Genomic DNA, 12,858 nt, shown 5'->3' with positions numbered 1-12,858 from the left:
AAAACGTTATACTACAAGCACTTGAATGCAGGACATGGCATTACCCGCAGACACGGTTGGGAACCAGAAACCATGAGAGCTCCTGTCAGCCGCCAAATGCCCAAGACGGTGTTGCTTGGCCTGATACATGTTCCCAAACGGTAAGTGACCACTGACAGCCCAGGAAGAGGTACTTTCTAAAGTAGGCGTGCGGTTTATGAAAATGGTGGTCGCTGTCCTTGCTGTCCTCGCCGTCCTTCACGTCCATGGTCTGGTCCCTCTGGGGCACACTGGGTGGCGATGGGGCCAACGATTGGTTGTTGAGTATTTCACCCTCGCGAGCTTGTCGCTCGCGTGGTGCAAGTGGATGTTTGTGTCTCGGGGTTGGATTGTCATGGATACAAGTGCTGTGGATTTGTGCCAGAGGTTTTACAAAGAAGAGGATTTGCGTGGCATTGCGGGCGCTTGCGTGCGGAAACTTCGGGACGACGGACATTGATTGTATCGAGCAATGGCAATATCCAGAGCGGGTTCGCATGATTGGCGGGCTCAATGTGGTTTGTCTTCATTCTGATATTGCTTGCGCTGCCAGACATCCTGCTGGAACTGATGCTGCGTTTTAATCGTTACAAGTGCAGAGTGTAGCATTGATGGTGGTATAGACATATAACTATTGGTATAGGGGCTGATGTGGGATGGAGACTCTGGCCACGTCCACGGCTCGCTTGATGCTGGAGCGTTCGGGAGCGAGGGTTTCTAGCTCATAGCGAAGCGGCCAAACACGCCGCCGCCGCCGCCCGGCGTCATCGGTCCCATGCCCGTCATGCCATTTGTATTATGCGATTGTGCTGCTGGCGTACTGGCCAGGCCAGCATTTGCCGTGTTCGGCGTGCTCGGGCCGCCGTTCGCCGTGCCATTCATCCCCGACGGGGGTGTGTTCTCTACACCAGCATTGTGTATCGCCGCAATCGGCATCTCCAGACCAGAGAAGCCAAGGCCCCAGACCTTACCGATATGGTCGTCAGGGATCTCGCCATTGTAGATACGCTCGCGGAGTTGGAAGAAGACCTTGCCCGTGAGCAGGCTGTCCGAGCCCGCTTGGTGTGCCGCGCCGACCCTCTTAATCTTCAGCGCTTCCGCAATGCTTTCCAGTCCAGACTTTTGCTCGAATTTCTGCATGATTTCCGTCGAGGCTGGGTTGGGTGTAACGAGGCCGCTGTTATGGAGCTTGACCGCGTATTTCATGAGGTGTTTGACATCGTAAGTCGAGGGGAACCACTTCTTCATGATGCTGTCAAACTCGAACTCATCCTTTGGCAACTTGTCGTCGTTGAGCAGCTTTGTCAGATAGCCAAAGTCGTAGCCGCCGTGGAATGACAGCCACTTTATTTGTGGAAAGCAGACGAGACCAGAAGGAATCAAGAGGCTGGCGAATTTATTTGGCTCGATGCCGTCGCGCTCGAGCGCGTTGAAGTCGATGCCGGCCTCTTTTAATGAGTCAATCGATGCCTGGTTGAACATGTCGTCTTGAAGTGAGAACTTGAAGTTGAACTGCCAGGTCAACGGCACAGGAGCGCCATGCCTCTTGGTCTGCGAGTGGCCGTCTGAGGGGTGTGGCCGCTCCGGCGGAGTCTCGCCTTTCTCGTTGAATAAGCTGATACCAATCTGTATAACCTTGAGCAGATCCACATTGACCCGGAGACACTGATAGTGGTAATCGCTCTTTCCTCGGAAGTTGCCCATGGGCCTACCAACAATTCCAGGGAATTCGGTGTCCTAAGTGGAACGCGCGGTTTAGCAAGACGATTCTTTCATCTCCCATCCGCAGCAGGAGGGTTCTTCCTTACCATAGCGATGTAGGGATAGTCCTGCACCAGATCCATGAGCACAGCCATTTCCTCGTTCAGGTTGTGCTTCCATACGTCCCGGATCCGAGCCTTGCCTGCACCGCCGGCTCGTGGTCCGCGCTCGCCGCCCAAGCTGTGTGATTGCTGGTGCAGATGTTGCTGCTGTTGCTGCATCTGAGCTCCATGCTGGAAACTGGACCTGGCCGCATGGCTCGCAAACCCGGTCTGATCACCCACACCGAAGGCGGCTCCTGCCGCACCGATTCCACCACCCAACGCCAAGCCACCACCTCCGAATGGGCTCAGCTGGGCATTCGCAGTGAGGTAGGCTGGGTTTGCGAGTGAGGGCGGTTGGTGGCTGGCGGAATGAGACTGTGAGGGATGCGAAGGGAACTGGTTGTGATACATTGGGACTGGCCCGCTCTGGAAGCGGGAGCCCGTGACTGGAGGCATCGTGTCGAGACCGCCCAGGGAATTGGGGGTCCTATATGTGTGTGTGCGTCAGATTTGTGGGATGACGGGCGTCGTTGGGCCTCATGGAGGGGACGATAGGAGAATGTGGTGGCGCCGCGTGACGGCGAGCTGCTCGCTGATCGGGATGCTCGAGGGCAACGCTGGGCTGTGATGGGAACCGTCGTGGCTGCGGGGCTGGAGCGGTTGATATTTGTCGATGCTGCGATACAGTGACGGTGTCGCCAGCCGCCGGGGTCTGTGGAAGGTCGAGAGGCAATGCTGCGGAGGTGCTGTTGGCGTCGTAGGTGAGGGTCGTGACCGTGTGTGCGGACAGGAAGTGGTGGGCAAGAATGGATCAGATGCATCGCTGGCTCAGGATTGAGCGCGCGCGCCTGCACAGATCTGAGCGATGGATTGCGGGATGGTGCACTGCACAGGTGGTACGTACCCCGGGCGCTGCGATCCAGCCCTGCCCAGCAGCTTAAGTAATGCACGGAAACCTTATTCTAGTCAAACGCATGCAACAGTGCTTTGCACCTCCGTGTCGCCCTCGCCACTACTTGCGCAGAAAACGTCAAGCAGACTCAATTCTCGTCTCTGTAGACGACAACATAGCTTATGTAGCTAACAAAGGAGAACAGGATACGGTAGAACTGGGCCCGTACTCTCTCGCAGGACACGGTTGCAGTCTCAGGTACCAAGACGTCGAAGTGGGCGTAAAGGCCAGAGTTTACTGCTTGTAGAAGCCGCCACGAGAATTAGTGATTGTGGACTTGCAGATAGCAAATCAGGTGTGACATATAGGACACTCCGGCTCATGAGTCTCCCAACGTCGTTAAGACGAGGGCCACCTTGACATATCGTGCCTGACGATCAACTCGACTACAAGGTCCTGAGCCTAGGGCTGCCCTCCAGTTGCTTGCACAGCTGCCAGGCTCCGCGACAGCTGCGACAAGGTGCCCGCATGCCGATGATGTGGTAATGGAGACTGGTGATTGGCCTACCCGCCCGCCCTCCGTCTCCACACTTGCACGACGCCGCAAGCTGCATGCTCGGTCATTGCATCTGGAATCCACGACGACATCCCATCGCCAGCCACCAGACTCACAGGACTACAGTCTTTGCTGCATTCCGCCCACCACATCCAACACCATGTACCCCTCGAGGTATGCTCTCCAGAACGTCCCCTCTGCCTGCGTCTTGAGGCATGAAACGCCACCAATTGGTCAGCAGAGAGAACACCAGCCAGATCACTAACTTTCATCACCCCCCACAACCAGGATACTGCGCGCCGACAAGGGCACCAAGCCCAACATCACCGGCTTCGACGTCAGCAAGTTTGCCGCCTCGGCCGGCCAGCCCAGATACGACCCTTGGGAGAGAGCGTGAGTCAGCCCGGACCTGTCCTTTCCCCAGCTGCGCACACGGCATCGAGCAGATCTTCAACCACTACCACGACTACAACAACCGCCCCCCTCTTGGCAAATACCCCAGGATATAATTGGGACTATGCTGACAATTCGATTTTTGTGTCCTGTTACACAGTGAGGCCTGGCGTTACACCGGCCAGTTCTCCCGGTGGCAGCGCTTCAACCGCGCCTTCCCCGGCCTCGGCATCGCGACCGTCGCCTTTGCCGGATACCTCGCGTACGAGCAGCTCACCGCCAAGGACGACCACCACGGCCACGGCGAAGAGCACCACTGAAGCAGCCCACTAGTCGGGGGCAGGCGGGGACGATAATCCACGTCGATACCGAGAGGGAGTTTGTCTGCGGGGTCGCTAAACCATCATGTGGTCGAGCTCATTGTCGAGCATGACTTTTCAGAGACGAAGAAGAAAAGCATGATGGAAGGGCTAGACGGCCGGGATCTCTGGGGAGGAGGCTGCTGCCATCCCAATGAAGTGTGGGGAGCCGAGAATCTTCCGCACCGCTGAGAGCAGACTTGTACATATTTGTAGGGCGACACCCGGGATAGCCGTGAGGGAGGCCCCGTTGGGAACCACGTAGGCCTCTTTTGCAGCGAAGAAAACGGCCATCAGGAAGGAAGGATGTATACAAACAAAGACTCGTAAACCAATGACACAAAGAACCGAAGAAGATGAAGAAGATGAAAATATCACTCTTGTGGTGGTGGTCGACGTTTGACATCTATGAATTCCGCGCTTAGTGCCGCCTCGTTCTCGTTTTCCCCCATTTCCCAAATACGAGATACACTCGCGCAAGTGCTGGCTTTTAGAATCATGTGTGGCTTGTGCTGTTTCTCCATCGAGCACACTAAGGCCACCCATATGCAGGAAGTATTCGTATATTCGGCACATGCCAACTTGATACAAAGCGAGCCCTTCTGTGGGCTGCGTGCACACAGCATTGATAGTCAAGTGTACTGAAGTGGACAGGGACCAAAAATGAGACCTTTCTATTTTGCTGTAACTTTCACAGGACGCCAACATACAATGCGGATGCCTACACCCTTTTCCAAATTTCTAAAATCTACCGTGGAGGCCACATGGCCTCCGAACACAAAAGATGGTATATGTGCAAGAAGAAATATGCAACGTGCAAACGCCCGAAAATGCTCCTCGACCCTCGACCACAGGCGGTGAAGCTAGTCACCCAGCGCCGGCTATCGCACGGCTATCCCATTGACCAGATCCAGCGCCCCCTCCACTGCGACCTCGAGCTGCGCGACGCGGTGCTTGAGGCCCTTGTTCTCGTCCCGGAGAAGACTGACCGTGTCCCACGCCACGCTCGAATCTTGACCGTTACACCTCCTGCATCCGTTGACGCTGGTCATGTCGGAATCCCCCGTCATGTTCTTGACAAGCTTCTGCAGCGTCGTCAGTTGTCGCGTCTGCAGTTTAGGGGGGTGCAGAGTGGCGGGTCGTGACGAGGAGTCGCTCTCTGTGATGCTCGTGATCACCGTCGGGCTCCGGCTCCTCGAAAAGATGCTCTCGTTCTCGTTGCCGCTCTCGACGTCCGTCTCCGCACTGATGTCACTCTTGACTGTGCCACTGCTCTCGCGCCATCGCCGACGGTCTTCCTCGTCGATGCCGAGGTCCTCGCTGGCAACGGAGCTTGCGGCATGCGCAAGACGTTCTTCGTGCCTGGCCTTCTTCTCCGCACGTAGCTCGTTGACCAGATCCTGCATCTGTTGCTCCTGGTCCGCCGCTCTCTTCGCCACTTCTTGGAGCTGGCCCTTGAACAATGTGATTCGTAGTCGCGCTTCTTCAAGCTCCTCCCGCTCGGCATCACGCTCGTTCTGCACCTCCTGAAGAGCAGCGGTCCGCTCCCGATAAGCATTTTGCATCTTCAACAAAAGGCCGACGGCATTTGTCTGAAGATTCTTGTAGGCGGCCGGGGAGAAAGTATCCCTCTCTGTCGGCGACGCGGCCGCAGGGAACAGCGCTGCCTCGATGTCCATGTTGTACAGCTCATCGTCAATATCAATGTGTTGTGTGGGGGCCTGGTTGCCGAGGTTCTTTGCAAAGGCGCTCACAGACGAGGCAAAAAGCCCGAGCTTGGACTGTGGCGTCGTCTTTGTCGGGGCCATAGATATCGTTGAGGTGCGCACCGACCTGGGAGTCGTGTCTGGCGATCTGGGCGCGTCTTTTACTGAGGGAGTCGAGCCACGACGCAGCCAGCCGCCGAATCCCCCATTTTGCGCTTCTGGGTGCCGAGGGCCCTGGCCGTCGCCGGTGAAGGGCATGTCGTCTGGCAGAAGGCTGAGATGAGAACGTAGCGGTGATGGCGACCTTGGTGCAGACTGTGGTACCGGGAAGTTGGGTGTCGAGTGCTGTCTACTGTGTGTTGCGAAAGGAGAGCGCTGTGGGTGGTTTTGCTGGTGCTGAAAAGGAGTCTTGCCGGCCGGCGGCGTTGACGGAGATGGCTCACTGAGGTCGACGTCTGTCATCGGAGATTCATGACGACAGTGGGCGGGCGAGTCGGTTCGGTGCAGGGACGCAGGATAGAGTTCCGAATTACTGAAGCTACGGGAGGAAGCATGTGCTCGCCCAGGGGAGTGTGGGCGAGAGTCAAGCATGGTGGTAGTCGCGTGGTGTCAGGTGGGTGGACGCAGGTAGCTTCGGTAGTCTAGACCCTGCCGCAATGCTGGGTGTGGCCGGGTCCGTGTAGAGCCTATCTGGGTCTACTACAGCGGAGATGCCCCCCCGAGGAATCTTGGTCGACACAAGCCAGCGAGGAACCACGCAGATGTGATAATTCAGCGATTAAGGTTGGTGACGACCCCCGATGGAAGTGGGATTTGCAGGTCGTAGCGGAGGGTTTCGCGGAAAGGTGTGGGACAGCCGGCACCCTTGGAATGTGATGTTTCAGCAGCGAGGCAGCGTTTTGGCTTGAGTGGTGGACAAACGACAGTGCAGCTTGAGCCTAGCGCGGTGACTAGACGTCTGACTCGTGGCTTCGAGGCGGCGCGGCGGGGCTGTCGACCACGTGTAGTTGACGTTGATGTCTGAGAAGTCGCAGGCCGCGAGAGTAAGAGGGACAGAAAAGAGGATGGTGATGTGAGAGAGAGGGAATGTGGTGAAGCTCCCGTGTGGCCGCTGGTCGTGTGTTTACTTGTCCAACCCCCAGTAAACAACCGTGGAAGGCTAAGAAGCCAGTGGAGGCCGCGCATCGCATTGCACTAGGATAACTAATGCACGCTGCGCAAACCCCTGTCTGCGCTAGAGACCCTGCGGCTGCCTGCAAGTGCCTCTTGAGAAGCACAGTAAGGCCCTCTGCCACCAAAAGTCGTGCGGGGCTTCAGCATCGACCAGGCCTTGGAAGACCCATCGACTCACAGGACCAGGGCGGCTTCCAAGGTTCGTAGGCTCTCCCTGTCTGCCCGCCCCGTCACAAGCGCCATTCATTACGTCGCCCTGTCCAACCAACCACGGCCCCCAGTGGCGGCAATGTTGGGTCTCGTCTCGGCACAGTGGCCTATGACGAGGACGAGGTTGGTTTGGGCCCGACGAGAACAGCAGGCCAAGCACAATTGCACCTAAACGGACGGACTAACGAAGCACGCCCTCGTGGACTTTTTGTTCTCATCCAATGTAAGCGACGGCTGGGTCGACCGATGGGGACATGCCACGTGCCAGTTTACCTCTTTGCCTGGGCTGGAAAGCACGTGTCTGATGATAATTCGTTTTGTGAGGGTCGGATTTGAGGAACTATTGCCTGCAACTCGTCCGTGAACCCTTCATGCGGGGTGCTGTGGCCGCAGCCGTGCAGAAACGAATGAGCCTTATCCGGCTGTCTGGGATATATCTCTCCTTTTCGGAAGCCTCTATTTCCTGTGTATCCAGCAGGATGAAATCCACCCAGTCTTGCATCAGATTCTCTCCCTGCTCAAATGCACAAAAAGCTCTATTAACGCCAAAACTCTTGTACTCCATTGTTAGGTTCTGACACCCGTATGCATGCCGAGCTATGTCTCTGCCTGGCCATCAGAGGGCCCCGCTTGCGTTGGGGGGTTGCCGACATTGAGCATGCCAGGTTGTGCCATTGAGCTGCTGCTCGGGTCTGACAGACCAGCCTGGGCCATGACACTTTGTTGGTCCATGGGCACGAATTGCGGATCGACTGTCGGCATCATCATCGGGTTGACGGCCAGCTCGAGTTGTGCTCGGCCAAGCGGACCCTCGGGGTGCAGCGAGTACATATTGGCCTCCATCTTGTTCCCGTCGAATATGACCATGTTCTGGATCGGCTGCTGGCTCTGGCCAAGCACGTTGATGATGTCCTGGGCGACTTGTCCGCCGAGAATGGCCGAGACGGGTGCAATCTCGCTGCCAATATTCTGCAGGAAGCTGCGCAAAATCTCTGACCGAAGCGTCTCGGTCGGGAGCGACAATAGCGAGTGGCATTGCGTGGCGGTCTTGGTAAAGAACTCGAGATCCTGTCTGGCAGCACTTGGGTTGCGCCCGTTCACAGTCTGGAACGCCCAGAGAGCACGCAAGCAAGATATGACAGGTGTAACTGCTTTCAGTCGCCGCTTGGACGAGGTGTACTCGACAGGCAGGACACTGGTCTCGGACGCCAGATCCCAGGTCGAGTACAGCTCTCTTTTCGCCACCATCTCAATAGTCTTGTCGCCTTCTTTCTGGGTCTTGACGTCTGTCACACTCCGTGACCGTGTTTCTGGGCCAACTGCTGTGGCAACATTCCCCTTGTCCCTCTTCAGGACATAATCATGCTCGATCAGGTCGCAAAAGGCGTAGCCGTACAGCCCGTGAGAACCAGCAGCATAGAATCGGCGATTGTACAGGCGGGTCGCCGTGTTGATGAAGGCGAGTGTCGTGGGGCTCAGATCCGTCGCCACGACAACGTCAAACTCTGAAAAGTACGAGGCGCCTTTGGTCATGATACCAGCGGGATCCGAGTAGACCTTGACACGCGGGTTGAGCTTCTGTAGCTGAGCACTGGCAGCGACAGCTCTGTTCTGGCCAATGTCTTCGGCTGTCAGGAGAAACTGGGCGCCGAGGTCAGCCTCAGTGACAAGCTGATCATCCAGTAGAGTCAGAGACGCGATGCCGGCGAGGACAAGGTTCTTTGCAATTTCGTTGGCAAGCGCCTTCACGGTAATGACCAGGATATTGGCGGCCTGGATCTTCTTTTGTGCTTGCATGCCCCAGAGTCGGATTTGGCGATCATACAAGGCAATCTCATCTGGTTCTCTTGTTAGTGTTCACTCTTTGCCGAGTCAAGGGTCAAGACGGCCAGGAGAACATACCTGCACTCATGGTGGTGCCATTCTGGTTGAGGCTCTGGTCGGCCATGGATACTGGTGCGTTGGAGCCGTTCAGTGCCAGTGCCATTGGGTCACTGGGCAGCATCATATTGGTAGGCGGGAACACGGCGCCGCCAGGAAACGCAGGCGCGCCGCCCACGGAGAAGCCCATGTCCTGCGGTACGAAAGGCAGCATCCCGTTTGTGGCCATTGCTGTCTGGATGGGCAGTGTGACTTCGGGATTTCCTGTTGCTGACGCGTCCACGGAGGCTTCTGGCGCGACGGCGTTGGCAGGCTGGCTGAAGGGCTGTGGTTGTGCTGGCTCCACGGGCTGCTGAACTGGAGGTGGCTGGTCTCCCAAGGTGGCCGGCTGCGCAGGCGCTCCCGCGGGCAGCTTGTCCTGATCCTGCTCCATGGCTGGAGCTCGACGGAGCTCGACTACAGAGCGTGGGACTTTGAGGTGATGGCGACGTTGTTGAATGCAGAGTTGTGACGCAATGCGGCAACGTCCGTGAACGGGTCGTGAGTCGGGTCGGGTAGGTGTCCAGGGTGGTTGGAGAGCACAAGGGCCCACCTGACAACAACCTTGGGACCTGGAGGTGAGCCCGTAAGACACCAGTCGCGCCGCGCCGGATTGCCTGCTCCCAGGCTGGCAGGTATGCCTGGTTGCTGTCTCTGCTTTGATGGACAAGTGCAATTTTGACACGCAGAGGATCCGGGCCACCGGGCTGCAACTTAGCGTTGGCTTGTTGATGGCTCGTGGTGGTCACTTGTGCAAGTGCCGTGTTGGGCGACTAGCCCCAGGCACCACAAAGTCCCGAGGTCGCGACGAGTTGCAGACAAATAGTAATGCGCGAGTCCGGCTTCGGGCTGGATCTGGATCGTGTATGTTCCTCGGGATCTCCTGTGATATGCGCTGCGTCCTGGCGAGCCACTGTTGACGGGCATTCTCCAAGATGGCCTCTGGTGGGCATGGATGAGTGAGTGCTTGTGACACTCACCATTAACCTGGAGCACCTTGCGGCCGGCTAGAGTGGCTTGGCTCCACCCATCCTCCAGCGGCCCCCGCAAGGAGCCCTGACTGATAGCACGCACTCCCCTCAAGGTGTGCGTCGCTGTCCACTTCATGACACTTCCACGCCCACGTCTCCAGCGTCCTCAACCTCAAGAGGCCCCCGCCCGCAGCATCAGCATCAGCAGACGCACATCTAGACCTGCACCGCCCAGGGACAATAACAAACCGGATCTCGAAGATCAGGCACCCCTCGAGCCTCCTGCGACTCATCCTGCTGTGCTATCCTTCGCGCGTCCCACGTGCGCCGCCCGCGGACCCGCCCAGGCACGACCACCCTGCCCCTCTTTGTCGTCGCCTACCATACCGCCATACCGCCTCGCCGCTTGCGTGGTCTCCGTTCCCCAGACCGGTTCAGTATACTCGGGTCGTCACTGTTGGCTACTTCATGGTTCGTCCGCAGCGCTCACGCCATGCTGTCTCGGATCCTGTGTGCTAACTGCACCAGTCTGGCCGTCGCTCCGAGGCACCGGCCCACGATCTTCGCCTATATCAGACTGCCCAGCGGGTTGTCCGCTCGATTCTCGACGACCACGCCTCAGCTGCCCAGATCAGTCCCTCGGGGGAGCTTTATAGAGCGATAGAGCAGCGCTACACCTCGAATCAGGCAGACATTGCAGATGCCACCACGGCCCGCATCCGTCCCACGCTTGGCATTTCCACGTATCGTGCGCGGAGGGGGGGTTCCGATCCCCCAAACCCATCCGTGGAAGACAGGCCGTCGCGAGCTTCGTTACTCACCAGTGATCTTGACACCTGGCTCACTCCGCCATCTGCTGCGTCATTGCCATCGCTGAGGTCGACGACCGGTCCTCGCTATTCTCCTTTCATGTCCGAGACGAACAACGCCGGTCACCGCTACAGTCGCAGTCGAATGTCAGATTGGGCTATGGAGAGGCGCCGCTTCGGGCGGCAGAACAGAGGCGGCAGTCACGATGCAAGCTCGCTGACCGAACCCGAACGTGACGTGCGCCGCCCGGCGCGGTCCTCGGCACGAACTCGCCCGCGGCTTGCGATGGACGATCTGCTGTCGGAACAACCGTATAGTGACAACCTGGACCTACAGGAGCTTCTCGATGATTACACACAGACCTCAAGAAATGGCAGCACAGGATTCGCAAGCTCAGCCATGTCCCACCACCAGCACCCAGGAGAACTGCCGGAAAGTAATCGCCGGGCTAAGCGGCGCAAGCTTGACACCGACAGGATACCGTCCAACTTTGCGGGTTTCAGATATGGCCGGTATGGTCAGGTGGATCCTGGGCAGTTGACGATGGAGATCGTCTCTTGCGATGGTGGTATCTACTCCGACGATGGCTGCCGATATGCTGTGGAGAATATTCTCAAGAACGACCCAACAGTTTATTGCACTGAAGGCTCCAGATGCAACATCGTGCTGCGGCATCAAGGGGCTACTGTATTCACCCTTCAAGAGTTGGTGATCAAGGCCCCTCGGTCTAATTACACTTCACCGTAAGTTCCAAGTTTCCTCGCCCCCCTTTTGGTGCGGCCAGGCTTCTACCGTGCTCTCTTGTTAATCTGTTCCGCACAGTGTTCAAGAGGGAATGGTTTTTGTAGCCATGCATTCAGACCATCTCCTGGCGCGAACAGCACAATATCAAATCCAATATTCGGACTTGAAAACATCACCGAGGGACAGTCTGCACAGCCACCTGCCTATACTGTCGGTACGCCACAATGCCGATGGCACAACGATGACGAATGCCCAGGTGCGGGCGAGGCGCCTGTACGAGATTGGGCGTGATGATGCGGATCAACGGGACGTCCGAGTCGCTCAGATTCCACCAGAATTTCGAGACATCACATCACCACATGGCGTCAACATAGAATACGGCGACGAAGATGCGGACGAAGATACGGCACATGAATGGCATGCTGGCTCGTGGCGTTCGCGCCGCGCGAATGGTCTTGGGCTAGGGCAATCCGGAAGCGAAAGCAGTGACGATGACGACGGACTTCATCAATATATGAGCCGAGCTGATGACCGACCACGCCGACGCAGAGGCTCACTGAGCACATCACTCGCAGAGGCGGCAGAAGCGGCACAAGTTGCCACGCAAGAAGCTGTCCGAGCGGTCGGAGGAGAAATGCTGGCGCCGAACGCTCGATTCTTTATTGAGCGCAACAAGAGCCAGTGCACCATTACGTTCGACCCGCCTGTGTGCGGGAGGTTTATCCTGTTGAAGATGTGGAGCCCGCATCAGGACCCGACGGGAAACATTGACATCCAGGCGGTTGTCGCCAAAGGCTTTGCGGGACCGAGGTATTTCCCTGCCATAGAGGTCAGGTGACATTTGCTGTCTTGGTGGGGGTTTCCCAAGTGGCTCATGGCCAGTATGGACGAGTGGTGCAGAAAGGGGCTTCCTGGGCTTGCTAGGAAGGACATTTGCGCGCACGAAGCCGAGATGTGGAACATGGCTACGGGCAGGGAGTAATGCTACGGCCCCCTTTTTCAAGCAATGAAATAGAGGGAAGTCAGTGTCTACCTTTTGCCGTATGCGGTTCGCAATGTGCGGCCTTGGAGCTGTATCTGTCGTTAGGCTTTTGAGATGGCGCACTGGGCAACCTGGCCCCATGCTTCTGTGTCTTTAGATCTGGCATCCGTGTTTTCCTCGCAGTCATGCCAAGTCATGACCACGGTGAGTCGTAGAAGGGGATTGAACGTTGTCTGAATTACGAGTCTGGACGATGTATGCTGCTAACCTGCTCTCCATCTACCCGCATGCCGCGGAAGGAGGAGTCGAGCGTCTGCAA

The 12,858-nt window shown here is 57.3% G+C and overlaps 5 protein-coding genes across 5 annotated transcripts; 2 read left to right on the top strand and 3 right to left on the bottom strand.

The window, feature by feature from the left end:
• Positions 1-735: 735 nt before the first annotated feature.
• Positions 736-2,234, bottom strand: B0I36DRAFT_345820 (ribonuclease H-like domain-containing protein; the record flags this gene model as incomplete). Its single annotated transcript, XM_046156396.1, has 2 exons — positions 736-1,755; positions 1,827-2,234. The coding sequence occupies 2 exons, from the start codon at positions 2,232-2,234 to the stop codon at positions 736-738; spliced, it is 1,428 nt and encodes a 475-aa protein (XP_046016868.1).
• A 1,067-nt stretch (positions 2,235-3,301) lies between these two features.
• B0I36DRAFT_314728 (NADH-ubiquinone oxidoreductase B12 subunit family-domain-containing protein) lies at positions 3,302-4,387 on the top strand. The gene is made up of 3 exons (XM_046152805.1): positions 3,302-3,445; positions 3,560-3,664; positions 3,825-4,387. The coding sequence occupies exons 1-3, from the start codon at positions 3,432-3,434 to the stop codon at positions 3,982-3,984; spliced, it is 279 nt and encodes a 92-aa protein (XP_046016867.1). The 5' UTR covers positions 3,302-3,431; the 3' UTR covers positions 3,985-4,387.
• Positions 4,388-4,904: 517 nt separating this feature from the next.
• On the bottom strand, positions 4,905-5,987 carry B0I36DRAFT_359399 (uncharacterized protein; the record flags this gene model as incomplete). The annotated part of the gene is made up of 1 exon (XM_046158120.1): positions 4,905-5,987. The coding sequence occupies one exon, from the start codon at positions 5,985-5,987 to the stop codon at positions 4,905-4,907; it is 1,083 nt and encodes a 360-aa protein (XP_046016866.1).
• A 1,722-nt stretch (positions 5,988-7,709) lies between these two features.
• B0I36DRAFT_345817 (uncharacterized protein) lies at positions 7,710-9,426 on the bottom strand (the record flags this gene model as incomplete). The annotated part of the gene is made up of 2 exons (XM_046156395.1): positions 7,710-8,950; positions 9,015-9,426. 2 exons carry the CDS (start codon positions 9,424-9,426, stop codon positions 7,710-7,712), a joined length of 1,653 nt encoding a protein of 550 aa, XP_046016865.1.
• Positions 9,427-10,912: 1,486 nt separating this feature from the next.
• On the top strand, positions 10,913-12,395 carry B0I36DRAFT_359397 (uncharacterized protein; the record flags this gene model as incomplete). Its single annotated transcript, XM_046158119.1, has 2 exons — positions 10,913-11,556; positions 11,636-12,395. The coding sequence occupies 2 exons, from the start codon at positions 10,913-10,915 to the stop codon at positions 12,393-12,395; spliced, it is 1,404 nt and encodes a 467-aa protein (XP_046016864.1).
• Between the last annotated feature and the right edge of the window lie 463 nt (positions 12,396-12,858).

Source organism: Microdochium trichocladiopsis (assembly GCF_020744255.1).
Source record: "Microdochium trichocladiopsis strain MPI-CAGE-CH-0230 chromosome Unknown B0I36scaffold_2, whole genome shotgun sequence".
In the NCBI taxonomy this organism is placed as follows: Eukaryota; Fungi; Ascomycota; class Sordariomycetes; order Xylariales; family Microdochiaceae; genus Microdochium; species Microdochium trichocladiopsis.
This window is presented reverse-complemented; position numbering and strand designations above follow the sequence as displayed.

What these genes read in the sequence shown, in the direction of transcription:
- B0I36DRAFT_314728 (XM_046152805.1), top strand. An exon ending in TACGACCCTTGGGAGAGAGC is followed by an intron (nt 3,665 to 3,824) that starts GTGAGTCAGCCC and finishes CCTGTTACACAG; the next exon opens with TGAGGCCTGGCGTTACACCG.